This window comes from Musca domestica, unplaced genomic scaffold (genome assembly GCF_030504385.1).
Source record: "Musca domestica strain aabys unplaced genomic scaffold, Musca_domestica.polishedcontigs.V.1.1 38, whole genome shotgun sequence".
NCBI lineage: Eukaryota > Metazoa > Arthropoda > Insecta > Diptera > Muscidae > Musca > Musca domestica.
Genome location: NW_026712324.1, coordinates 8,534,736 through 8,562,366, shown reverse-complemented (window position 1 = coordinate 8,562,366; position 27,631 = coordinate 8,534,736). Strand labels below are relative to the sequence as shown.

The following is a 27,631-nucleotide window of genomic DNA, read 5'->3' as shown; positions in this document are numbered from 1 at the left end:
TCAGAAGTGATTCTCTATTTTAAGGAAACTTTATTTTTACAATGACAATGAAAGCATTTGTACACTACCATTGAAAAGCAGAAGATGCTTAATTATTAGACCTCAAAATAAGAACAATACGAGACTCCGCTAAAATGATAAATATACCTTTACTTTTTAATCAGAAGTCCTGGAAATTAGCAGTTTAAGATTAGCTTACCCTCTCTCCTGTAAAGTTCAGAGTAACTTTAGCGTTTCTATAGTAAAGTAACGATTTATAGCTTTTATGATAATAAACTGAGCTTTCGACAATGTTAGAATTTGAATTGTATTTGGAAGTAAAGTAATTGATTATAAAACTGGTCACCCTAAAACTATAAAAGGTACAATATAAATTATATGTTAGCCCAGGGAGAGATTAATACTGGGTCCAAATTTTAACCCAGTCTATGGAGGAGAAACAAAACGCTTTTTTTCTATGAAGAGAAATGTGTTAAATGAATACTCTGCAATTTGATATTTTGTATTGATAGAGGATAACATCGGTAAAAGCGTAGCCTAAGGTATGAACATTTCGGACTATCTTGAAACCATTCTTATTTGTTTATATGAATTTGTGAAACTAGAGAAATATGTATATGTGTTAATGGACTCACTAATAAAGACCTAATTTATTTGAAAATAAAACCATTTGGCTTTGGGAATTATTTTGCAATTAGCAGTTAACCACACATTGTGATATCATAATGTGTGACGAGTATATCATTGTTTACATATACATTAATAAGTAAAACACCATTTTATTATTAACACATAAATATTTTCAACGTTTATTTCGAAAAACTTTCTCTTTTTACTACAAGTAGAACTTGCAATGAGAATTGCTTTCTTATTATTATACATAGGTATATATAATTATATGTTTACATGTATGTATTTTGTTTCAGAGAATATATAATAAATTATTATAAGTGTGTATATGTATGCATATGGATATATTAGTTTTTTTTTAATATACTCATATACATACCTAAGAAGAAATCATTGAAATATTAATTTCATGATTTATTTGCGTAAAATTATTCATTTAAAAACTGCTATAAATACATATGAATATATGATAGTTTTATATAACTATCTTAAAATATTTAATAAACATATGTATTAGTATAATAGTATGTGTATATATGTACTAATTAAAACGTTTTTTTTTTGTTCAGAATGTAATTTTCTTAGTTGCTGTAATGAAATTAAATATTTGAAAGGATAAAAAAGTTATTTATGACACGGTGACATAAAATTTTCATGGGCGGCTTTTTATATGATAATATATTTGATTTTGGATATGATTTCCAAAAAGATATTTTTTGGCATACAATAGGAAACCAGATTAGTAGATTAGAGGTTTTGTTCAGTTGTGCATGAGTACAAGATTTGAATTTTCATTTAGTTGTCGAATAACAAACTGTCCAATTTGCCCAATTTTAAGTTACAATCTAAAGTGCAGTCGTGTTCACATAATTGGAAACAAAGGTTTTGTCAACTTATAGAACATTACTTTTGGTTTAAATGGAATTAATGAGAAATTGCTTTTACTTTGCATTACTAAATTCACGGCGAACTTGAGCATTGTATAATAGTTTTTATACAAAGTAACTTTTTTTGTGTTCTTTTTTTGGAATGTTTTCAAAGAAAACTTTCTTCGGATTTCGAAAAGTTAATCTGTTGGAAGACTCTAGTATTGAGGACAAGACCTTCATCTATACCTTTTATTTTCTATGTAAAATCAACAAACATTCCAATTATATGAACTCCACTGTTTTAAAATATTTTTGTGTGAATTTTGTATTTTTCACCAATCTTAAGATTTTATAGTTATATTTTAATATATGTAAATGAAATCAGCACACCAAATAACAGTTTTCAGTTTATTTTCATTTTTGTTTTGGTTTGTTAAATATAATAAATAATTTTTTGTTTGTATAAATAATAGTCATTTAATAGGTATAGATTTTTGTTTGTTTAAATTTCTAGTTATTGTCTTATGAGGTTTTAGACTGCCTCATCAATTTTTTTTTTCATTCTTTTGATGCAAAACTTCATGTTCATACCGAAAATGTTTTTCGTAGATTAGGATGATTTTTTGAGATCCTGTAGTGACGGTTTTTTTTTTTTCAATATATTGTTTACAACTATTTTTTTTTCTATGTAAATATTTCAAAAACGTGCAGCTAATTGACCATAAACTGTGTATGTGTTTTGAATTTTTTGGTACTTAAACGCATTTTTTAACAATTTAAAGCAGTTTTCTAACAAATATTGATTAGTTAATTTATTTTTTCAATCAATTGCAACAGTTGTGATTTTGATTATGACCCAATTTGTAATTAACAAACCCTTGTAACCAAATCATTAAATTGAGGAAAAATGGAAACAAAATAATATTTCTATTTAGCGAGACTCGAATTCTTATTTCTGTAAAAAAGCTTAAAATATAAATTATTTAAATGTAACAGTTAAAGAAAATATGTGAAAACATAGTCGGTTTTTCTTCGTTTCGCTTGTGGGTGTATTGGGCAAAAAAACAGAAGTACAAAGACATGTGTTATAAAATAATTATTAATAATTATAAAAACTAAATTAATATCATCAATTTATATGTGTATATATTTAAGCTTTTTTAGTAGGATCCACAACACCACCAGGACCCGGAAGACCACTAGGACGGCCTGTTAGATAGCTATCGATCTGGCGAGCAGCTTGACGACCTTCAGTAATTGCCCATACCACCAAGGATTGGCCACGGCGACAATCTGGAAATAGAAAATTGGAAACAATGCAATTTTAATAAAAAGAATTTGATGTTGATCAGATTGAAGCTGCCATAATAATAATTTTGGCCTTTATTTATAACCTAATAATAAAGATCCAAAATTGCAAAAGGTGGAATCAAAATGAAAAACTAAAGAGTACACAAATAACCCTAACATCTGTTAACCTTTTCGAAGACCCAGACTACGTTCCACAACAACTCGAACATTACTTGGCCAGGCATGTTCACATCTGCCCATACTTTAATATCACAAAAACCACATGTATTGAGAAATGTGGTCAAATTTAAGTGATCTTTCGATTAAAGTACTCAATTAAGTCACCGCTACTATATTTGGTTAGGTCCTACACATTTTCTGCTGATAAAGAAAATTTCTCAAAGGTCACCTGCTATTATACAGAATATTTCAGAGAATTTCTTTTGGAATACAAATGACCTCAGAGGCCTTTTGGCTCTGTATAAATCCCCTTAACTAAGTAGCATTTCTACTATATTTCTTGATAAAACTTACCTCCTGCTGCAAATACTTTCGAATTCGAGGTACCATATGGACCATTGCAAGCCTTGACATTACCACGATTATCCAATTCCAAACCAAGTTCATTGGGTACAGTTTTCTCGGGACCCAAAAAGCCCATGGCCAATAAAATTAAATCAGCATTAAAGTGTTTCTCAGTACCAGCCACCTCTTTCATGCTCCAGGCACCGGTGGGTGTCTTAGTCCATTCAACCTCAACGGTTTTGACAGCTTTAATATGGCCATTTTCACCAATGAACTCTTTGGTTGTAGTGCAATACTGGCGGGGATCTTTGCCCCATTTTAGGCGGACCTCTTCATGGCCATAATCAACACTGGGGGAAAGAAAAATAAAGTATTATATGTGATTTTTGAATTGTTTTCAATTGTACTCACCGGAATACCTTGGGCCACTGAGGCCATGGGTTATCGGCAGCTCTGCCTTTTGGTGGTTCGGGCAAAATCTCAAATGTTGTAATACTCTTGGCTCCTTGACGCAATGAGGTGGCAATACAATCACAGCCAGTATCACCACCACCAATAATAATAACATCTTTGCCTTCGGCGGAAATAATTTCATTCTTACCACCCAATTGTTTCTTTTGTTGGGCCTCCAAGAATTCCATGGCAAAGTGTATACCCTTAAGATCACGATTGGCCAAGGGTAAATCACGAGGCCATGTGGAACCAGTTGTCAAGAGCACGGCATCATATCTATGTAAAGAATATTGTTTTTTTTTAACGTTAAAAATTTAAACCTATTACCATAACTTACTCTTTCATTAAAACTTCAGCCTTAATGTCCTTGCCAACATGAACATTGGTGCGGAATTCAATGCCTTCATCGGCCATTAAATCAACACGGCGTTTAACAACATTCTTGGATAGCTTCATGGTTGGTATACCGTATTGCAGTAAACCACCTACACGATCATTACGCTCAAAGACTGTAACAAAGTGACCGGCACGATTGAGTTGCTGGGCTGCAGCCAAACCAGATGGACCCGAACCCACAATGGCAACACGTTTGCCTGTTCTGGTTTCAGGGATTTCTGGTTTAATCCAACCTTGTTCAAAGGCATGATCAATGATTGCACATTCAATATTTTTAATGGTCACCGCCGGTTCGGAAATTCCCAGAACACAGGAACCTTCACAGGGTGCAGGACAGACACGACCAGTAAACTCAGGGAAGTTATTGGTCTGCAACAATTGGCGCAAAGCCTCCTTCCAATCACCATGGAATACCAAGTCATTCCATTTGGGTATGATGTTACCCAAAGGACAACCATGCGCATTCGATTGACAGAATGGGACACCGCATTCCATGCAACGGGCCGCTTGCATCTTCAGATTCTTGCGAACGTGAGGGAAATTGTAGACCTCCTCCCAGTCCTTTTGGCGTTCACCAGCATCACGATATGGAGCAGATTCACGCTTGTACTTAACAAAACCTCTGGTCTTGTCCAAGACACGATCAGCTCTCTTCTGTTCCATGGCAACATCTTGTATAGTCTCCTCAATATCCTTGACACTGGGTTCATGGCTGGCTTTGCCATTCTCAATGGCCTTAACATCATCGGTCTTATTTTGCTGCTCTTCCTTTTCAGCTTCCAGTTCCTTGAGAGCTCTCTGATAGTCCAACGGAAATACTTTAACAAATTTAGCCTGTTCCTGATCCCAGTTATCCAAAATATCCTTGGCAATTTTGGAACCAGTTTTCTCAATGAAATCTTCTAGGAGTTCCTTGACTTGAGCAACATCGCCAGCCAGCTCCAAAGGTAATAGTTCTACTAGTTCAGGATTTACTTTGGGTTTGAATGAACCATCAATGTCATAAACGTAGGCAATACCACCGGACATACCAGCAGCAAAATTGCGGCCAGTCAAACCTAAAATAACAACCAAACCACCCGTCATATATTCGCAGCCATGATCGCCAACGCCCTCAACAACAGCGGTTACTCCGGAATTACGTACACAGAAACGCTCAGCAGCAATGCCACGGAAATAGGCACGACCCTCAGTGGCACCATACAAACATACATTGCCAACAATTACATTCAAATGAGATTCAAAGGGTACCGTATCGGGTGGTGTGATAACAATGTTGCCGCCACACAAACCCTTGCCGACATAGTCATTAGCATCACCCTTCAAGGTGACATTAACGCCATGTGGCAAGAAGGCACAGAAACTCTGGCCAGCAGAACCTTCTAGGAAAATATCCATAGTTTTACCCACGGGAAGACCAGCTTCGCCATATTTGCTACAGTTAAAAAATAAATCGTTATAAATATGTTTATATACATTCTACTTTTTTCTAACATACCAAGCAATATGGTAACTGAGAGTCGAGGCAAATGCCCGCTCCTCATTGTGAATGCGCATCTTGACGGTGACATTATCTTCCGTGCCATTGAAGATGGGTTGTATTTTTGCAATCAATTCATTGTCCAAACGTTTTTCCAATTGGAAATCTTGTTTCACAGAACCACCGACAATATTTGTGCCGGGACGTAGAGTCAAAGCATCAGTCAAAAGCATATTCAGATTCAGAGTATTGGCCTTGGTGGACAGCTTATCTGCCACACGCAGTAGATCGGTACGACCAATTAGGTCTTGGAATTTGCGTATACCCAAGTTGGCCATGATTTTACGGATCTAAAAGAATGTGAGTTGTGTTAAAAAATGAAAAAAAAAAAAAAATAGTCGTGTAAAATGGTAGAACTTACATCTTCAGCCAACATAAAGAAGAAATTGATAACATGCTCTGGTTTACCGGTGAATTTTTTACGCAGAACCGGATCCTGGGTGGCAATACCCACTGGACATGTATTCAAGTGACATTTACGCATCATGGTACAACCTGAAAAAGAATGAAATGTCAAGAGATATCAGAAATTGAAAAAAAGAAAATAAAACAAATTGGATTTTTTCTGGTCTTAACACCTCTTTATGTTGAGAGATTTTGAGAAGATACTCCTTCCCTACTTAAGTCCCTTAAATTATTTTTTTTCAATCGTCATAGAATAGGAGGTCGCCCAATGTTTTTCTATAGACTATAAAAATGTCTTAATGTTTTGTACTGAATAGAAGCTAAAGGTCTTCTATAGAATATCAAAACTAAGTACTTTTAAACACCTTCTATAGTATGGAAGACCTTGTGCTTACTTGAATAGAATAGTACTAATTTGAAGGAGCTTCTACTGAATAGAATAACAGGTCATATAAAGGTATTCCATAAAGTATGATCTAAAGATCTTCCCCATAATATAGCAGGGCTTCTAAGGGTATTATTTCTAAAATTCTTCTTTTAAGGAGAATACTCTTTGAAAGTCTTCTATGGAGGAGGAAAGAAAACTTCCTAACAGTCTTCCACTAGTTTTATAAAGAGCAGAATTGAATAGAATATAATAGAATAGAAGACCTTCAGAAGGACTTTTAACTATGGAAACCCTTCCAAATGTGATATGGAGTAGAATAAAATATCTTCTTCTTTTGAGTACAAAAGAACATTTTCTAAAAGTTGGGTAGAATATAAGATATTCCAAAAGTATTTTATAGAATAGAAGACCTTGCATGATACATACTCTATAATAGATAAATTTTGTAAGTTCATTTTTTTTAGACAAAATTACACTTTCTGGGGGATTCGACAACTTACCCATAACAATCAGGGGAGCTGTACTGAAACCAAACTCATCAGCACCCAAACAGGCAGCAACAACAACATCAAAACCGGTACGCAATTGACCATCAGCCTGAACAACAACTCTGTTGCCATGGAGGGAAGCAACACACACGCGATGATTGGTCAGCAACATTTTGGGATAGCAACACAAAGACATAGAAATTTGAAAAAGAAAAACCAAACATTAGAAGAATTTCTAAACATTGTCAAATAATATTAAAAATAGAATTACTAATGGAGCCGCCGCTGCAGCAGCTTGATGAAGAACGATCGAGCGAACGAACGATACGACGGGGACGGACGATTTTAGAGGAGAAGATGTTGTGTCTGAGCAACATAGCGAACAACATACATTGGTTTTCTAAAGGATCAACGACTATAGTGACATGATGATTGATTTGAATATGTGTGTGTGCGTGTTTTCGTTTTGAAATCATATGATTAGATTGAGAGACGGAATTGTATTAAGAACAGATCATAATGAGGAGTTTCATTTCAATTTTCGATTGGTAGTTACGCCAACGTTTCGTTAATAAACTATAACGCTCACATCCATTGACACACACAACAAAATCATCCTTCAAGATTGTGGAGGGGGGGTTGTGCCAAACATTCCTTTGATTTCCTCAGGGATTTCATCTTCATTTTGGGGAGGTTCTTGCTCGTTAAGAACTATTTCCATTCAACGATTCTCCATTCCATGTATATGTGTGTGTTCATTTTGCAAGCGTTTATGTTTTTATCGAAAATGTGGAATTTGTTATTCCCTTTAATTTATTTCTCGTTGGAAAATGACATCAAGATCCTAAATTCAAGCTCTTTCTCTTTCTCGCTCTCTCTCTCTTTCTCGGTTTCTTTTTCTCGAAAACACTGTATGTACGCAACGCGACGCGCATTTTGAGTCTAAGGCTCACTTCGTTAGAATCCTCGGCTCCGACGACAAGGCCATTGAAGAAACTCGTCATCTGGATAACCAGGTGGATTTAAGTTAGGTATATTTTTATATATATTATACTGTCAATATACATATGTGTTGTTTTTTTTATATTTTCTAAATGGTTAGTGTTGAATCAGAATAACCTATTTAAAAGAACATGGGCCAACTCACCTTGAACGTAGATTATTTAAAACCAACACTTGGTGAGTCTCTGCAATACCCAATTCCCAGGGTAAGCCGGCATTTTTAATTCCAGTCCAGGAACTGGCGCCAGTACCGCCATCATGGCCCGAAATAACAATGTGCTCAGCTTTGCCCTGCATTAAATTATAATAAACAAAATAACCTGTTAAGTAATTCGATGTGGTAATGAATATGTATATGTATATTTACCTTTGCCACACCGGATGCCACCACACCAACACCCACTTCGGATACAAGTTTAACCGATATACGAGCATTGGGATTGGAACATTTCAAATCGTAGATAAGTTCAGCCAAATCTTCAATGGAATAAATATCGTGATGTGGTGGTGGTGAGATAAGACCAACACCGGGTACAGAGTGTCGAGTTTTAGCAATGTCTTTGGTAACCTTATAGCCTGGCAATTCACCACCCTCGCCAGGCTTAGCGCCCTGGGCCATTTTAATTTGCAAGTCATCAGCATTGGCCAAATACGAGGCGGTAACGCCAAAACGACCCGATGCCACTTGTTTGATGGCGGATCGACGGCTATTTTGAGGATCTTGATCTGTAAATTGAGAGGTGGAAATGGTGTTAGGTTTTGTAAAGAAAAGTAAATATTCTATAAGAAAAAAGATGTTTGCAAAAAAGAATTGTCAATTTTCAGAAATTTCAATTTTCTTTGCGAAGATATTTGGATTTTCTTGTTTGTTTCAATGTCTTTCGTGAATGAAAAATGTATGGTCCTTAAGGGCACAATAGTGCATAAAAAAGCCTTCTTTAAACACATTTTAGACCCAAAAAATGTGGAATCAAAAAAACTTTTCGAAGACCTTTCTGTGTTAAACTTTTCAGAAAACATTTTTAAGCTCTTGAAAAAAATGAAAAATTAAGAAAACATCTTTTTGGAGGAGTCTTTTCTTAAAAGGCAAACCATTGACCTTATTTAAAAACTTTTCTCTTGAACCTTTTTTTTGGAAGGTCAATAGTGTAGCTTTGTTCAAAAAAATTATTTACATCCAAAATGTACAATTTAAAAAGCCTATTTTGAAAATCTTTCAGGACCGTTGATTGAACACAAATCTTTTTTATTGCTTTACAGAGTCAATATAATGAATTTAGAAGTATTTTGGGCCAAAACTTATTTTTTAATCAGCCATTAAAATCTTTCAAAGCCGAAGATTTTTTTCTTAACAAATGATTATGAAGCTTTCCTAAACTATTTCTTATTCAGCATATATAAATTACGTTTTTTGGAAAAATCTTTATTCATCAAAGTTGAATTGTTATTCTTCTCCATACTTACTCAAATAACGATCGGCGTCTTCACCACCTTCACCAGTATTACTCTTGCCACCAATACGATTCATGGTAATGGCCAAGGTTTGATGGGCCTCCAGCGAAATACTACCAAAACTCATGGCACCAGTTGCAAATCTAGCAAAAAAAAAAAGAAATACCAAAATTCACAATCGTCTCCTTAAGATCTTTAATTTCATTCTTCCATACCTCTTGACAATTTCACTGGCCGGCTCTACCTCGGAAATGTCAATCTTTTGACGATCATTAGCAAACTCCAACTGTCCTCGCAATGTACAACGTCTCACACTCTCCATGGTGGTGGCCTTAAAAGCTTCAAATGCGTTGGTATTCTTCGAAATGGCCGCCTCTTGGAGGCTAGCGATCGATGCCGGTTCATTAATGTGAGCCTCACCGCCATGGCGCCAATGGTATTGACCAGGATTACGTAGAATTCGCGTATCCATTGACACCTTACAATAGGTCATTTGGAAACGTTCCAAACCCTCACGGGCCAACATTTCCAGAGAGACACCACCAATACGCGAGGGAGTACCACGGAAACATTTATTGATGAGATCAGGGCCCATGCCCACGGCTTCAAATATCTGGGCACTCTTGTACGATTGCAGAGTACTGATGCCCATTTTGGCCATAACTTTGGCAATGCCGGTATCTATGGCCTGGGCATAGGCTGAGTAGATTTGCTTGTCACTAACATCGGGACTAATCACACCATCATCGCGTAAAGCTTGAGCCAATTCGAAGGCTAAATAGGGGCAAATGGCATCAGCACCATAACCCAAAAGTACACAAATGTGATGGACTTCACGAGCTTCAGCGGTTTCAACAATAATACCCACCTTCATGCGCAGGTAAGTTTCGATCAAGTGATGATGAAGGGCACCCAAGGCCAGTAGAGCGGAGATGGGAGCTTTACCCTCTTGGCCAGCATTACGATCGGATAACAACAACAATTGATAGCCGGACGAGGCGGCATTGGCACCTTCACGACAAATGCGATCGATGCAATCAATGTAGCCCTGGACACCATCTTGATAGGGGAATGTCATGTCCAAAACTTTGGTCTTCCAGCCGCGATGAGTGTTGCGCTTCAAGAGATTGGTGTCTGGAATGCTTAGTATGGGGTTATTCAACCAAATGCGATGGACCTGTTCGGCCGATGGTTTCAAGATATTGGCCTCGGGTCCAATGGGACATTGCATAGACATAACGACTTTCTCACGGAATGGATCGATGGGGGGATTGGTAACTTGGGCGAATAACTGCTTAAAATACTCATACGGTAGGGGTTGGAATGTTGAGAGGCAAGCCAAAGGGGCATCATTGCCCATGGAGCCTAAGGCTTCCTTCCTGTAATTACAAACAAAAATTGAATATTCGGAAACTTCCAACAACAATCTAAAAATTCTTACCTGTTTTTAAACATTGGCACTAAAAGCATGTTGACCGTTTCATTTGTATAACCATACAGGGAGAGTCTGGGATCCAACATACCCTGCTGTGAGGGATCAACAACAGCTTGAAGAGCTCCATTCGAATTGTCCGTATTGAAAACATTGGCATTGCGAATTTCATCCAAGGTAATCTAGTATTGAAAAATAGATAATTTTAGAAACGAATTTTCAACAATATTAAATAAGCTCAACAAAAGCTCAAACTCTTTTAAGGCAAAGCTTTGGGGCAAACAAATAGGCTTTGTTAAATCAATTTCAAAATATACTTGGAGAAAGCAAAAACAAAAAAAGAAGGAGGAAATTTTGAAAACCTTAACTCACCATCTGTTAAATTCCAAAAAATTTGAATTGTATTAATTTGAGGCATAAGAAAAATTTGGGAATATTAAGAAAATATTTTTAAAAATTTAGTTTTTTTTTTTTGAATTTGGGATAATTATTTGTATTAATTGTTGTGGTGTTATAGTGATGCCCGGTAGGTCTGTATTTTTTGTAGGTCACTTTAGAGTATTACTATCACACACTCACCTTTTGCTGCAACCATTCCGAATGGGGGCGAGACTTTGCAATGTACGTTTTCAATTCAATATCTTGAATGAATTTCTTCTCCTGGGTGTCGACCAACAACATACGGCCAGGCTTCAAACGTGACTTCAATGTAACCTGTGATGGATCCACATCATAGACACCCACCTCGGAAGCCATTACCAAAATATTCTCTTTGGTTATGTAGAAACGCGATGGCCGCAGGCCATTACGATCGAGCACTGCACCAATATAGCGACCATCGGTGAAGGAAATTAGGGCTGGACCATCCCAGGGTTCCATGACGCATGAAGCCCACTGGTAGAAATCACGTTTCTCCTGCGGCATTGTCTTGTCGTTTTGCCACGCCTCGGGTACCATGGTCATCACCGACTCGGGCAACGTACGATCACTGGCCGCCGTCAAAAATTCCAGTACACAATCAAATGAACCGGAATCCGAGAGATTGGGTTCAACGACGGGATACAATTTTTTCAAATCCTCGCCAAACACCTCACTCTGCATGACGCCCTCGCGGGCCTTCATCAAATTGACATTGCCACGCAATGTGTTAATCTCACCATTGTGAGCCAGGACACGCAACGGATGGGCCCGCTCCCACGAGGGGAACGTATTGGTGGAGAAACGTGTATGTACCAATGCCAGATAGGTTTCAAATTGTGGATCTTTCAAATCGGTATAGTAGTTCCAGAGCTGATCAGACGTGAAGAGACCCTTGTAGACAATGGTCTTCGAGGACAAAGAACAAATGTAGAAACGACGGCCCTCCTTGGCCAGTTCATGACTGGCCCGTTTGCGCACCACAAAGACTTGACGCTTGAATGTCTCGTCATCCATGCCGGCCGGACGTACAACAAACACTTGACGTGACAATGGCTCCGAACTGCGGGCCACAGTGCCAATGGCATTTGGATTGGTTGGAACGCTGCGCCATGTCAACACATCTAGACCCAAGCTTTTGGCCAAATCATTGAATTCTTGTTCAGCTGCTTGATGAGTTTTCTCATCCAAATAGAAAATGCCGGTGGCATAATTTCCAAGCTCGGGTAATTGAATACCCTCCGAAGACCTGCAATGGGATAATGGGAAGAAATGAGATTAGTTAGAGAATGCCCTTAATGATTCTGGACATAGAAGACCTAGAAAAGCTTTTTTTGGCTATAGAATTACTGTAGGCTTTGGAAGACTTTTTCTGAATATAAGAGATCTTTCAATGCTCTTCTGCATTTAGAAGACCTTTGAAAGATCTGTAGGCCAAAAAGTTCAGTATAAGGTCTTCTGGCTTAGTCATGTTGAAAGTCATTTGCCTTTAACGATCAGTTATACGTATTCTGGTCTGTAAAAGCTCCTCTGTCTATAGAGGGCATGTAAAAGCTTTTAGGAAACCAGCAAGGGATCTTCTGGCTATATAAATGCGATTTTTTAGTGATATTAAGGGTATTCAAAGGTCTGTTAAAGCTCTTCTGGAGATGAAAGACCTAGGAAACCTTTCTTTTGACTATAGAATTACTGTAAAAAATATTTTACCTATAGAAGACCTTTGAATGGTCTTCCAAATATAAAATACCTATCAATCTTACAGACTTTATAAGGCGTGTGAAAAGTCTTCTGGATTAGGAAGACCTTTTGAAAGTCTTTTACCTATAACAACCTGCTATGTGTCTTCAGTATATACTACACCTCTAAAGGCTCCTCTGGCATAAGAATACCTTTGAAAAATTGTAACAACCCTTTTCGATATAAAAGGCCTGTAAAATTTCTTCCGGCTTTAGAAGGCCTTCAAAGCTCTTCTGGCATCATGACCTTTTGGATATAAAATGCCTGAGAAAGCTTTTCTGGTTATAGAAGAGCTGCAGGCTTTTATGACTTTTGAAGACCTGTAAAAGAGGTTCTACATACAAAATACCAGCAAAAGGTCTTCTGAGTGTAGAAGACCTGCAGAAACTCATTTGTTCAAAGAGGACGTGTAAAAGGTGGCCTAGCTCCAAGAGACAAGTAAAAGCTCTTCTGGCTAAAGAAGACCTGTAAAATCAGACTTATAATAGGTCATTTGGCAATAGGAGACTTGTAAAAGCCCTTTTGGATATATAAAACATGTCAAAGCTTTTATGCTTTAGAAAAGCTGTTAATGATCTTTTGTCTATCAAAACTATTTTGGCTAGAGGAGACCTGCGAAAGGCCTTTGGATATAGAAGACTTGTAAAAGCTTTTCTGCATTTGAAGAGCGGTCTTCCGATTAAAAGCCCTTTTGGATATATAAAACATGTCAAAGCTTTTATGCTTTAGAAAAGCTGTTAATGATCTTTTGTCTATCAAAACTATTTTGGCTAGAGGAGACCTGCGAAAGGCCTTTGGATATAGAAGACTTGTAAAAGCTTTTCTGCATTTGAAGAGCGGTCTTCTGATTATGGAAGATTTGGATATATTGGACTTGTAAATGAGCCTCTGAACATAGAATAACACTAAAAGCTTTTAAAAGACTTCTAAATACTAAGGAAGACCTATAAAAAGTCGCCTGGCTATAGAAGACTTCTAGAAGCCTTCAGAATAAAGAATACCTATAAAAGCTCTTCTGACAATAGAAAAACCGTAAAAACTCTCTTGGCCAAAGTAGACCTGTTTTCATAAAAATATTTTCAAAATATTCTAATTTTTTGTTGTTGTTACCCTGTGCTTTTTGACACACATCTGTTCTCATCTGTCAGTGTGCACTGTGACGCCGTTAATTAATTGAATTAGCAAATAACATGATTAGTTTACTCTCTCTCTCCCTATCCGGCGATGCAATTCAATTCTAGTAAATTTCACAGATTGTCACAACTGATACTGCGATGTAATTTCAACACATTCTGTCTGTATTGATTACATGATATTTCAAACACACAACGGGACTTGAAGTGCACGGCAATAAATACAATTCAATTCACGTACAAGTTCATGCCCAGCTGGTAAACAAAAACAGGTCTGTCCTTTTTTGTGTGGCGAGAGATGGAAAGGGAAAAACGAAATCGTCTGCCTAATTACGTCTCAATATAAAATATTTATCAAATACTTTCATATTGATTATATTTAGTTGGCGTATGTGTAAGTGTAAATCTTGAAAGTTGAACCAGTTTGTTTGTTGTGCTTTTTCCCATTTCCAATTACAGAAGATATCGAGAATGTGCATACGAAGTGATTCCGTAACAGATAATTGAAGGTTATTAACTCGATTGAGGAAGTGACAAATTGGAAAGGTTGGAAGTTGTTTTTTTACAATATACTTGAGATGTGAATGATTTATTTTATATTGAGAATTGTGTGGAAATATAAAAATACCGGTAAAAAACCCAGGAATTTACGGGAAATTTTGGTATATGTTCTCGTAAGAAGTTCCTTCAAAAGTCTATGCAGAGCAGCTATTTGAAAGGTTGGGATGAAAAATATGCCAAAAATATAAAGAGAGCGTAGTTTTGAAAATCTCCAGGAATTTTGCGGGACATTTTGGGGTATTGAAATTAAAACTATTTCGGGAAAATTTGAAAATCTCCAGAAAGTTTTGGGATATTTTTAGAGAATGTTATTAAATGAAGTCTAGCTCAAAGTCTATGCACATCCGGCATTTGAAAGGCAAAAATATATAAAAATCGGAGGGATATTTTAAAAATCCCCATGAATTTTATGTACATTTTTATGAAGTCCCAATAAAATTCTATTTGTAGAACACATTTGAAAGTCTGCAGGCCATGGCCCGCCATATTTTGAAGTTTTGACAAATTTAACTGATGTGGCTTTAAAATAATTTGTTTAAACAAAACTGCCTTTGTCGTTCTTTTTCCATACAGGGTGAGATGAAAAAACTGCAACCAAATTCAGACTGCTGTCATTTCTATGCCACTCATCCGACAGCTGTTAAAATTATTCCAGTAACAGCTCATTATATTGATTACAAGCGTACAAAAGCATTTTGGTGAGAATTTTCCAGAATAAAAATTATTCGTAATGTAATTCAAGCGTGATAGTGTGATTTCTTTATATTTGGCTGGAAAACCACAAGTGGCTATCGTTAAAGCACTCCAGCTTTGAAATGTGAATAAATCTTTTGTGTCTCGTACCATGATACTGGTAGCATAGCCCGACGTCAAGGTAGTGGACAGAAGAAAATAGCAACATCAGCAGAAATGGTTCGAAAAGTAAATAAGCTTCGGCCATGGTGATGATGTGGGCCGCCATAAAAGCCGATGGTCGCTCTCCGCTCTCAATAATCGACCGTGGCATCAGAATAAATGCCGAATATTAAGGCGAAAATATTCTGGAAAGCTTTAATACAAGCCTTGGGCACGTAAACATTTTGCCCGCAGACCTTGGAAATTCCAACAGGACTTAGCACCATCGCACTCAGCACGTGCCTCTCAAGAATGGTTACAAAATGAGGTTTCTCGTTTCATTTCCAGCGCACAATGGCCACCAAAATCTCCGCATACCAATCCGTTGGACTATTGTGTCTGGAGTATTTTCAAAAAGCAAGGTTGGCACTAAAAAATACCAAAAAGTCGATCACCTCAACCAAGCACTTCGCGTGTGACGGTTTCATTGGCCGTTTGAAGGCCATAATTCGTGCCAAAGGTGACCAATTCGAACAAATCTAAACTTATTCTAAAATTGAAAAAAAAATGTAAAAATTATGGCGTTTGACTTTGTCGCAGGTTTTTATCTCACCCTGTACTTTAACCACATTGTGACTAAAAATAGCCCACATCACTTCATAATATCTCGAGACTGGCCGCCAGTCACTTAGACAATTGCTGGCAAACAAATTCATTTCAGCATTTAAATATTTGTCAATTAGAAGTACATAAAAATGTCATTTGTAGAACTAATTACTGAACAACAACAGCAACAGGCTAGACCGTTTTCAAGTCAATTTACAAATGTTCCAAACAAAATGCATTTTTTCAATTCAACAACGTTGATGAGACAACGCGCAACGCAATAATTTATCCATTTACAATGAAAGTATTTAAGAGAATATTTAACAAAAAAATGCAACAACAACGCTAATGATAACAACAACAAAATCCACTGAATGTGACTTACTTGTCTAACTGTTGTACTTTTTCAACATTGCAAATTGTAATTATTACAGATACGAATAATTTCTCTCAATTCAAGTTCATTACAGCAGCTAGGCTAGGCGGACAGCTGTGTTCGTCGTCGACTTAAGTAATCAGTCTACACTGCCACTTTATTTATATTTTAGTTTATAAATAGACATATGTATGTACATGAAATTGCCAATAACCTTGAAATATCGTAATTGTAACATATTGCAAATTGTGCTAATTTTGTTTCGAGCATTCGATTTTTTTTTGTTTTTTTTTTTTTTTTTTTAGAATTTTGAGGTAATTTTACGGAAATCCTAAGGAGTTCGAATCAAATGGATAAGAATATGTGAAAACCATAAGGAAAGGTGAAAAGTCGGGCGGGACCGACTATATGTTTCCCCACACCACTATGCGTATTAAGTAGAGCTCCCGTTACAAAAAAAAATTATGTTTTGGAATTTATGAGAAGTAGATCATACCAACTAATGTTCATAGTTGGTATGATCTACTTCTACATTTGAATGCGTATCATGGCTTTAGAGTAGTCACAATTTGGGAACTCAGAGTTGACTCTGAATCGATTTTCAAAAAATTTGATTAAAAATATTTATTGGAACAATAGATACACCGGACCGAGTTTCGTCAAGTGGAAAAATTCGGTTGAATATGAAAAAAAAACTATTCAATTTGGGCTGATATTACATCTAAATGATATTTTGCACAACTCATTTGTTTGACCCAAGGACGAACCTGGAAGAAGTGTATTAAATTTGGTGAAAATCGGTTAAGATATAGGTATAGGTCCCACATACAGGATGTGATGAAAAACTGCAACCAACTTCAGACTGCTGTCATTACTAAGCCTCTCGTGACAGCTCATTATATTATTTACAAGCGTGCAATAGCATTGAGGTGAAAATTTTCCAGAAAAAAAAACTTATTCGTGATGGAATTCAAGCGTGATAGTGTGATTTCTTTATATTTGGCTGGAAAAACACAAGTGGCTATCGTTAGAACACCCCAGCATTTAAATGTTAATAAATTATTTGTGTGTCTTACACCATCGCTCGTTACCGTGTCGGTACGGAACAGGACGGAAGAAAATAGCAACATCAGCAGAAATAGTTCGTAAAGTAAAGAATCGACTTGATCGAAACCCGCGTCGCAGTGGGTCAAAAATGGCTCGTGAGCTGAACATATCGCAATATTCCATTCGGAAAATATTGAAAAATGAGCTCGGGGTAAAGCCATTGAAATTAAAAAAGTGCAAGAACTGACACCGCAACAGAAAGAAACCAGTAAAGAAAGTCTTAAAGTCGGGCTGGGCCGACTTTATGATACCCTACACTACTTTGCTAATTTAGTAGAGCTCCACATAACAATTAAAAGTTTTTATGGGAGAATTCAATCATACACGCTATGATTATAAATATAATTTAAAGTTCAAAGGACTAAATATGCCGAAGCATTTGTATCTTTTAAATTCGGAATTGTATTGCCCATTTGGTGCACAATTAATTTGAAATCGGATAAAGATATATATGGGAGCTATATCCAAATCTGAACCGATCTCGATAAAATTTGGCAAAGATATTTCTGAGCTGTATTTGATGTATTTCCCTGAATATCGTTGTTACGGAGTGCATATTACGGTTGTGGGTAACAAATATAACAAATCGGATGAATAATATATATGGAAGCTATAGCTATATCTGAACCGATCTTCACCAAATTTGACATATTAGCTTCTAGATTCAATTCCGTCGTAAGTGCCAAATTCCATCCCATTTGAACAAATATTAGACGTTTGGTGCACAATAAAAGGTAAATCGGACGAAGTTATATATGGGAGCTATATCCAAATCTGAACCGATCTCGATAAAATTTAGCAAATGTATTTCTGAGCTGTATTTGATATATTTCCCCAAATATTGTTGTTACAAAGTGCATATTACGGCTGCGAACGACAAAAATAGCAAATCGGATGAAAAATATATATGGGAGCTATAGCTATATCTGAACCGATTTCGACAAAAATAAATGGACAGACGGACAGACGGACATGCATAAATCGACTCAGAATGTGATTCTATGCAGGTCATCAAAAGGAACTATGGGTCTATCTTGTTTCCTTTTGCCTGTTACAAACAAATGCGCAAAGACATAATACCCTGACCACCTTGTGGTGTAGGGTATAAAATGATCGTGTTTACTTGCCAAAGAGGTCAGCTGAAAATGTGCACCTTCGGCTGGCCACCAGAACTCAAGCGCCGCCCATAGTGATGGTGTGGGCCGCCATAACAGCCGATGGTCGCTCTTCGCTCGTATTAATCGACCGTGGCATCAGAATAAATGCCGAATATTATCGTGAAAATATTCTGGAGGGGGTATTAAAGTCTTGGGCACGCAAACATTTTGGACGTAGACCTTGGACATTCTAACAGGACTCAGCACCATCGCACTCAGCACGCGCCATCCAAGAATGGTTACAAAATGAGGTTCCTCGCTTCATTTCCAGCGCACAATGGCCATCAAAATTTCCGGACGCCAATCCGTTGGACTATTGTATCTGCAGTATGTTGGAAAGCAAGGTTGGCACTAAAAAATACCAAAGTGTCGATCGCCTCAAGCAAGCGCTTCGCCGGAAATGGTCCAAAATACCGCAGAGCAACATTCGGGCAGCGTGTGACGGTTTCATTGGGCTTTTCAAGGTGACCAATTCGAACAAATCTAAACTTATTCTAAAATTTGATGCTATTTCCGACTTTTTTTTGCTTTAATTCAATAAAATTTAGAAAAAAAAAATGTAAAAATTATGGCGTTTGAATTTGTTGTGGTTTTTTCACATCACCCTGTATGTTTTGTATAGCCAGAAAACTCCCAAAGTTTTTTTTTAGACAAAGAACTTCTGTTCTAGAAAAATATGACTTTTTAAAGGACTTCATGATAAAGATGTATTTTAAAGGCGTTTTTGACACTTCTAGTTCTCGTCGGCTTCATTTAGATAGAATGTTTTAGAAGATCTCAATAGGGTGCCACTAAAAGTGGAAGGAATAAAGGCAAAGTAGTTTCTTTGGCTTCCATAATTCATTGAGATTTCGGTGCACAGTTAATGTCTCAACTGTTTCAATATTTTGCAAATACACTTTATATTCCAATATGAAAGCCATACCAATTCAAATGCTATAAAATGTATTTTGTGTCATCTTGTGACAGATACTAAGTTTTATGAAAAATTTCTTCACAAAAAAAAATTTCAAAATCAAAAAACCAAAACAAAATAGAATATTTTTTGGCAAATGAAAATTCGCATACTTTTCCCCATTCATTATTATTGGTTCAATGGAAACTATTTTGCTGTTGCTTTTTGTTTTTATTTCAACAAAAACTATTTAAAACAAACAAAAATAATAGTGGGTTTGTTTTTCGCTTTTCTTATTGGATATTTGCCAATGAGAAAACAAATTCACTACGCGAAGCTGTCATAAAACAGACCTATGCTGCGAGCCAAATTCAAATTTTATGACGCAATATATTGAACAAATGTCTGACTGGTAGTTACTTTTGTTGAATTCAATTTTTGGTGCAGTTCAATTCAAGTGCTATGAACTAAAGTTTGATCAATAAAATTAATTTAAATTGAGATTTAAACACAATTGGTTTGTCACCATACTCGATTACTTACAATGCTTTGGCATACAAATCATGGGGAATAGAAGCCATAACACCAGCACCATCGCCAGTGTCATTGTCACAGGCGCAAGCACCACGATGATTCATCCGTTCTGACAGGGTCTGGGCATCACGAAGAATCTGTAAAATAGTAATAAAGAAAAAAAGTAGAAAGCAGATAAGTCAACTGTGTTTGAACATTGATAATAATAAATTGTTGCTATATAAATATAAATATATACAGAGAAGGGGGTATATCTACCATACAATCTTGTGGACTTGGCTAAAATAAAGTAACAATTCTACTCGCTTTTAGCGATGGTAGAATAATCAAGATGGACACATCAGCACTTGTGAACATCAATATGTCAAAAAATATCTAAAAAAATTCTAAAAAAATAAACTGATTTTTAAATATTTTCTTATACGCATGATAGAAGAAGAAGGTATGTCAAAGCAATCTGTCAAATATGATTTTTTTTCTTCGGCGTTCCTAAAATGTCAAAAAATATCAACTTTGCATTTTTATACCCTATACCACATAGTGGTAAATATATTCTGTCTTTGTGCATTTGTTTGTTAAACGGAGAAGGAAGCGAGATAGACCTAAAGTTACTTTTGAGGATCTTCATAGAATCACATTCTAAGTCGACTTATGCATGTCAGTCTGTCTGTCCGTCCATGTATTTTTGTGAACAAAATGCAGGTCGCATTTGTTATCCGATTGAGATAAAATTTTCCAAACAAGATTTGTTTGACTCAAGGACAACTCCTATTGAAATTGGTGAGAATCGGTTCAAATTTAGATATAGCTCCCATATATATCTTCAACCGATCTCGGGTTAATTGTGCACCAAATGAACAATGTCAGTGCAAATGACCTGCATTTTTGGCACATTCGACCGAATTCCGTCTAGAAGCAAACACATCAAATTTAGTGAAAATCAGTTCAAATATAGCTATATCTCTCATATAAATATGTTTCATCCGATAAGGTGTTTAAGTCCCTCAAATTCGTAATATCCATGCCACAAGAATGATATTTGGTATCAGACATAAAATACAGCCCAAAAATACCTCTGCCAAATTATATTAAGATCGATTCAGATTTGGATATAGCTCCCATATATATCTTCAATTGATTTCGGGTTAATTGTGTACAAAATGGCCAATATCTGTCCAAATGACCTGAATTTTGGTACATCCAACCGAATTCAGTCTAGATGCAAGTACATGAAATCGGTTCAGATATAGCTCTTATATATATGTTTCATCCGATTTGGTTTTTAATTTTCTCACACCAAAAGACCTGAATTTTGATACATCCGACCGAATTCAGTCTAGATGCAAGTACATCAAATCGGTTCAGATATAGCTCTCATATATATGTTTCATCCGATTTGGTTTTTAATTTCCTCACACCAAAAGACCTGAATTTTGATACATCCGACCGAATTCAGTCTAGATGCAAGTACATCAAATCGGTTCAGATATAACTCTCATATATATGTTTCATCCGATTTGGTTTTTAATTTCCTCACACTCGTAATATGCATTCGGCAACAATGACATTTGGTACCAGATATCTTATAGAGCTCAGAAATACCTTTGCCAAATTTTATCCTTAATCCGATTTCAGATTTATTGTGCAAATAATGGCGAATATCAGGCCAAATGGAGTGAATTTCGGTACGTATGTTTCCATTTTGCGGAATTCGGCTCCGATATATATATTTTTAATATAATCCTTCTCGAAGTGATAAAAAATTAAAATGTATCCGTCAAATTTAGTGAAAGTCGATTCAGAATTGGATATGGCTCCGATATATTAGTTCCCTCTGAAATCAAACTATAACTTCTCTAAAGCCAAATGTTGATAGGTGGTATAATCTATTTCAAATATTTTTTTTTGTTACGGGAGCTCTACTAAATATGCATAGTGGTGTAGGGTTTCATATAGTCGGGCCCGCCCGACTTTTGACATTTCCTTACTGTTTTTTAGTGGATAATATAGGCTTCCTACCTACATAAATTCTTTAAAGACTTTTAAAAACACTCAACGATCTTCTCAAGTGAGATTTCGGGGCTATACATCTTAAATTAAGTACATAAGCAAATCCGAAACATTTTCATTCTGTGTTATTTATTTCATGTTACATTGACAAAGCAACATGCCAAAATCCGAACCTTTTTGGATATATATTTTTTGTTTTTATACACAATGAACTTTCTTTATATACTCGTATCTGTGGGCTTTGTCTCATAAGAGCTGTTAAATTTTAATTCCTCACTGCAAATGGCATTCCATTATTTACTCTTAGTTAATTATCATAAATTCCCAGACATTGAATTGTTTGAATTGCAGTTAGCGGTTAATAACTGGTCCAAAGAATTTTTGTATAGCCACATTAGGTGTGTCTGGTTACCCTAAAATTTGTAACAATTGTTACAAATTGTTACTGGAAGTCGTCTGTTAACCCGAAAGTTTTGCAAAAGAGAGCGGTTGGAGAGAGAAACTTTGACAGTTCTTTCAGTGAGAGTTTGCAAATTCTTGCTGGAAAAATTTCTTCTTGCAATCTCTTGCAACTCTTCTTCTTCTCATTCATCGACATTTAATCAGATGTTTTCTATTGTTTATTTATTTCTTTTTGTGATTTTAATTTGAAAATATTGTTTTGGAATTAGCAAGACTAATTGTTTTTGGAGAACAACTTTACAAAATGTGAAAAACGTAAATGTTTATATGTAATAAGAAAATAAAAGACTATTTCCAACATTTTTATTTAAAAAACTTGTAAAATTAGTATTGGTTCCTTTGTTTTAATTCTCCTTATGGGGGACAAATTAGTTTGTTTTGACAAATCAGCTGATTAGTTGCAAGCTTCTGCAGGAATAGCGTCTGTTTACTTTTCGCATTTTCCTTGCAAAAGAGAATAAAACTACCTTACTCTCTCAGAAAGAAGTTACTGGACAATTCCTGCTGGAAAAGTAACCAGACACACCTATTGTTGTTTAATTTGAATGAATTGCAAAAAAAAATCAAGTTCACTCTCAAGCATTTGAAATGGGTGGTCCAAAAACTGTAATATTTAATGAAAATTGTCTAAAGAGGAAATATTCAGGAATTTTCACGAAAAAATTGCAGAAAGTTTAAGTAGAATAAAATAAAAATATAAGAAGTAATAATTTCTAAGTTTTTTAAAGGATTTATAGAAAATAATTTATGGGCCGATTAAAACGCTTAAGGACCCTGGAAATTTTAATGAATTTTAGAAGACTAAAGACCTGTTTCTGCATTACGAAAATTAATGTGAAAGAAAAACTCGTTCGGAAGTTTTACATATTTATACTTTTTTTAATTAAATCCAAAATTTGCGGAATACATTTTAGATGCTGTGTTTTTTTTTTGCATTTGACATACAGAAGCAGCCACTAAGATGCAGTGACCGTGGAATTTTTAAATGGTCGTGGATTTTTACAAAATATTTAATTTTTTAATTTAATTAATGGGGTAGTTTTTTTAGGGCCATAACTTATTTTTAAAAAGTCGTAGTTTGCTCTATGTTATGAGCGTTGGATTTTTAAATGTTAAAAATTGTAATTGAAGACATTTGGTGTTGTATTAGGACCAGGGTTGACCAAAATCAGAATAAACGAAAATACATGCATATGAAAAAGGAGATAGTTCATAAGAAAGTGAAGTCTTTATACCCTACAACACTATGAGTTGGGGGTATTATAAGTTTGATTGGGCCAAAAATTATGTAACACCTCGAAATATGAGTTGGGGGTATTATAAGTATGATTGGGCCAAAAATGATGTAACACCTCGAAATATTGGTTTCCCACATAGGAATCCATATATACTGGATCTTCCCATCTCGCCGAGATCTAGATTTGTATGTCCGTCCGTCCGTCTGTCCATGTTAATTCGTAATAACTCTACAAGACGTAATTATGGCCCGATCTTCACGAAATTTAGAATGGAGGTGGGGCAAGGGCCAGAATAGATGCCTATTGCTTTTGAAGATGATCGCATAATATTTAGGGGTTCAAATGAACCAAAAACAGAAAAAATTTCTTGATCGCACAATTGAAACCAATCGACACGGGATTTTGCATGAGAAGAGAGTTAAGGACAGGGAAGAATTCTAGCATTTTGAACGGCCATTGGATTATATTTAGCTGTAAAATGGACCACAACAACTAACAGCACGATGGAGTGCGTAAATATTGGTCAAATGTCCCTGGCCAAAATGCTAAGGGTAATATCTGGGCAGTGCTCTATGACATAATTTCAAAAGCGAAATCTTCCAAAATGGATTTGGACATAAGGGGGCTCCTAACATATTGCTGTGTTGTAGGGTATCGCATGGTCGGCCCCGCACGACTATAGCCTTGGCTTATTTGTTATTTATTCCAAACGATTATACTCAAAGATATATACATTTGTTCTGTCTGGTCGTGTTCACTCGGGTCGCATGCATGTTTACAGCCGATAAAGTTCTTCAATGACGTATACCGACCGGGCGATTTTTTATACCCTCCAACATACATAGTATGGTGTCAAAACGAATAAAGATAGGAAGCTACCTTTTTCACAGATCTGTCAGATGTCTGCATGCAGGTCAAGCTCGAAGATGAGCACGACATTTCTGATATTCGAAAATGAAATGGACTGAAAATCCACAAAAGGAGTTCCTTCCTTCCTCTACACCCTGGAAGGGTATTGTCTATGTAGGTCCACGACATTTTATGTCTCTCATATAACATTAGCTCCCTATATTCGGTATTTTTTAGTAGCTAAATATTTAATGGAATTGTCTAAAAACCCATACTAGAAGTTCTTTCTTAGCACTTTACCCCTTGGAAGAGAAATGTCTATATAGGTCCAAGATATCGTATAGCCTACAATCAACGGTAACCCCCTGATATGTTGACGATTTTAGGACCATTAATCACCAGAGTTATTTTCAAATTCGTAATGGGTACTACAGCCTATGACAAAAAATTGCGTATGCAGATCCACGTCTTCGTATAGACTCCATATATCAGTACATCCCAATATTCGGTATTTTGATGATTTTAGCTACATTATTAACCGGATATTTTTTTAAGTTTCGTATTTGAATATTGTAATGGCTTATAACAAAAGTTGCCTATGCAGGTCCACGACTTTGTATAGATCTCAATATAAGAGTTACATTCAGTATTTTTAAGATTTTTAACCGAATTTTTAACGGATTTAATTTATTTGATAATTTCTAAATTCGTTCCAAATGGTGGAGGGTATTCAAAGTTTGCTGCTTTTTTACTATTTATTCACACTCCCTAAAGAGAACCCATCCCTGTTGATTTATGGCCATTTGGTCAGAGTAATTAATGTATATGAAATTCCATAAACCTTGGACTTACCTTGTGAGACCGTTTGCCATCGATGGCCACAATGAAGCCAACACCGCAGGCTTCATGTTCATTCTGTGGATCGTACAATCCCTGCTTGCCGGGTGCTTCCCATGGCATGCGTTCTTTTTGTTGCTGTTGATTGTTGCGGACATTTTCATCATTATTAGAAATCTCTTCCTTTACTTCACAATCACGGGACACATTCACAACTTCTTCGTCTTTAAAGTTTTCAAGCGATGATGATGACGATTCTACGTTAGTTTCACTAAAATAACTATCGTTGGTGGTGGTGATGGCTGAGTTGGAGTCGATGGTGACGGTGTTGGAATTATCAACAAATTCACATCCTGATTCAATTGAATTGTCAGCAATTATTGGGGCCATTATATGCTTTAGTGCAATCAAACTTTAGAAACTTTTGTTTTTTATTTTTTGTTGTTTGTGGGTCAGTATTGTTTATTTTGTTTTACTCTTTTTCGTTTGTTTATTTTTCACCGCTGTTTTTCCTTCCTTCTTTCGTTTTTTTTTTCTTTTGCACTACAAAAAAGTTTTCAACTTTTTCTTCACTTTCTCTTGGTGTTTGAAATGTATTTTAAATGTATTTTTATTTGTCACTTGTGTTTTTCTTTTTCAATTAGTTTTCCTTTTTTGCTGTTAAAATTTTGTTGCAGAAATTTGGGGGAGAGAAGAAAGAGAAATAGAAAAAATAGGTTAGGACTTGAAAAACACCGCAATGTGATTTTTAATTTTTTTTATTATTAAAATAAAAATTATAAATTATTTCAAAATGCCTTGTATAGAGCTATTAATTTGTTCACTAAAAAATTTATTTTTTTCCTCTAATAGATAAACGTTGTTTTTATAAAAACTACTATAATTGTATTAAGCCTGGATATTTTGTAACATTAAAATAACTACGGAACCCCCAACATTGTTTTAAAATTATTAAAATTATTTTAAAAATTATTAATTAAAAATCATTTATTTAAAAATACAACACAACACACATCAAACATTTATTTAATTGCACAAAAATTCCAAGTTTGTTTTTTTTTTGTTTAATTATTTTCAATAATGTTCAAAGGTTTATATCGCGTAACGTTTCGTTTGTAAACCGTTGTACATCCGTCTGCAACGAGTGAATCCCGTAGAATGAGCAAATTCTCTTCACGAGAACCTGTCTATAGCCAGTTAGTCACATTGCCGCACATATCATGCCTGCGCGTTGTTCTCTGTCGCTGTCGCCCCGCTGCCTCACTCATCAACTGCTTCGTGGAGAGGTCTGAAACAACAATAATTCGCCACCGCCTGTAAAGTGCAAATTTCTACTCAATACCGTCTGCGGTTTTGTTAGTCCCCATTACACATGCAGACGACATACATACATACGTATGTACGTACGTACGTACATAATATTCTAACGTTTATCTCTATTGTGGGTGCAGAGGGGCATTTTTAGGTAGCGGCCCTAAAAATGCGTCGTTGCAATATTGTAAAATAGTCAGCACATGTTCGTGGGGCACAGTGTTTGGAGACCGTGTATGGTGGAAATTTAAAAAGGCATAAATTGGGATGTCTTAGGAACATTTTTTCAAAGACCAAAAACATTACCTCAAATGTGGAACCTTAGGAACAGTTTTTGAACAACCGACAAAGATTTTTTAAGAAAAATTTTTCAAAAACCAATAATGAATTTTAAAAACAATTTTTAAGGAACAAAGTATTATTTTAAGACTATTTTTTATGGACTAACATGGTATTTTTAGGAATATTTTTTTCGAGGATAAACGTGGATTTTTTATTCCTATAACATATTTCTTTTTATTCATATTTATTTCAAAGTCCAACGAAGATTTTTTGAGAATATTTTTAAGGGTATTCAAAAAAGAAAGAAGAAAACAGCAACATCAGCAGAAAAGATTCGAAAAGTAATTAAGCGACTTGATCGAAACCCGCGTCGCAGTGGCTAAAAAATCGCTCGTGAGCTGAACATATCACAATG

General features: G+C 35.8%; 1 protein-coding gene and 1 long non-coding RNA gene across 3 annotated transcripts in view; one reads left to right on the top strand and one right to left on the bottom strand.

The window, feature by feature from the left end:
* Positions 1–1,893: 1,893 nt before the first annotated feature.
* LOC131804054 (uncharacterized) overlaps positions 1,894–27,631 on the bottom strand; it is a 79,640-nt gene continuing 53,902 nt past the window's right edge. The window contains exons 1-16 of one of the 2 annotated variants that reach the window (XM_059126329.1): positions 26,637–26,785; positions 25,639–26,280; positions 20,237–20,364; positions 11,450–12,536; positions 10,880–11,052; positions 9,654–10,817; positions 9,451–9,581; positions 8,354–8,712; positions 8,132–8,277; positions 6,997–7,106; positions 6,065–6,198; positions 5,662–5,993; positions 4,105–5,598; positions 3,726–4,043; positions 3,324–3,664; positions 1,894–2,792 (exon numbers count right to left, since the gene is read on the bottom strand). In XM_059126329.1, coding sequence (XP_058982312.1) covers positions 2,650–2,792; positions 3,324–3,664; positions 3,726–4,043; positions 4,105–5,598; positions 5,662–5,993; positions 6,065–6,198; positions 6,997–7,106; positions 8,132–8,277; positions 8,354–8,712; positions 9,451–9,581; positions 9,654–10,817; positions 10,880–11,052; positions 11,450–12,536; positions 20,237–20,364; positions 25,639–26,013 — 6,435 coding nt within the window. In that variant the 5' untranslated portion in view covers positions 26,014–26,280; positions 26,637–26,785 and the 3' untranslated portion in view covers positions 1,894–2,649. Of the gene's footprint in view, positions 2,793–3,323; positions 3,665–3,725; positions 4,044–4,104; positions 5,599–5,661; positions 5,994–6,064; positions 6,199–6,996; positions 7,107–8,131; positions 8,278–8,353; positions 8,713–9,450; positions 9,582–9,653; positions 10,818–10,879; positions 11,053–11,449; positions 12,537–20,236; positions 20,365–25,638; positions 26,281–26,636; positions 26,786–27,631 lie in introns of those variants that run through there. The other variant, XM_059126330.1, reaches the window with a different exon arrangement.
* LOC131804058 (uncharacterized) lies at positions 14,145–14,813 on the top strand. The gene is made up of 2 exons (XR_009342883.1): positions 14,145–14,551; positions 14,617–14,813. It is a non-coding gene; the product is annotated as an uncharacterized LOC131804058 (long non-coding RNA).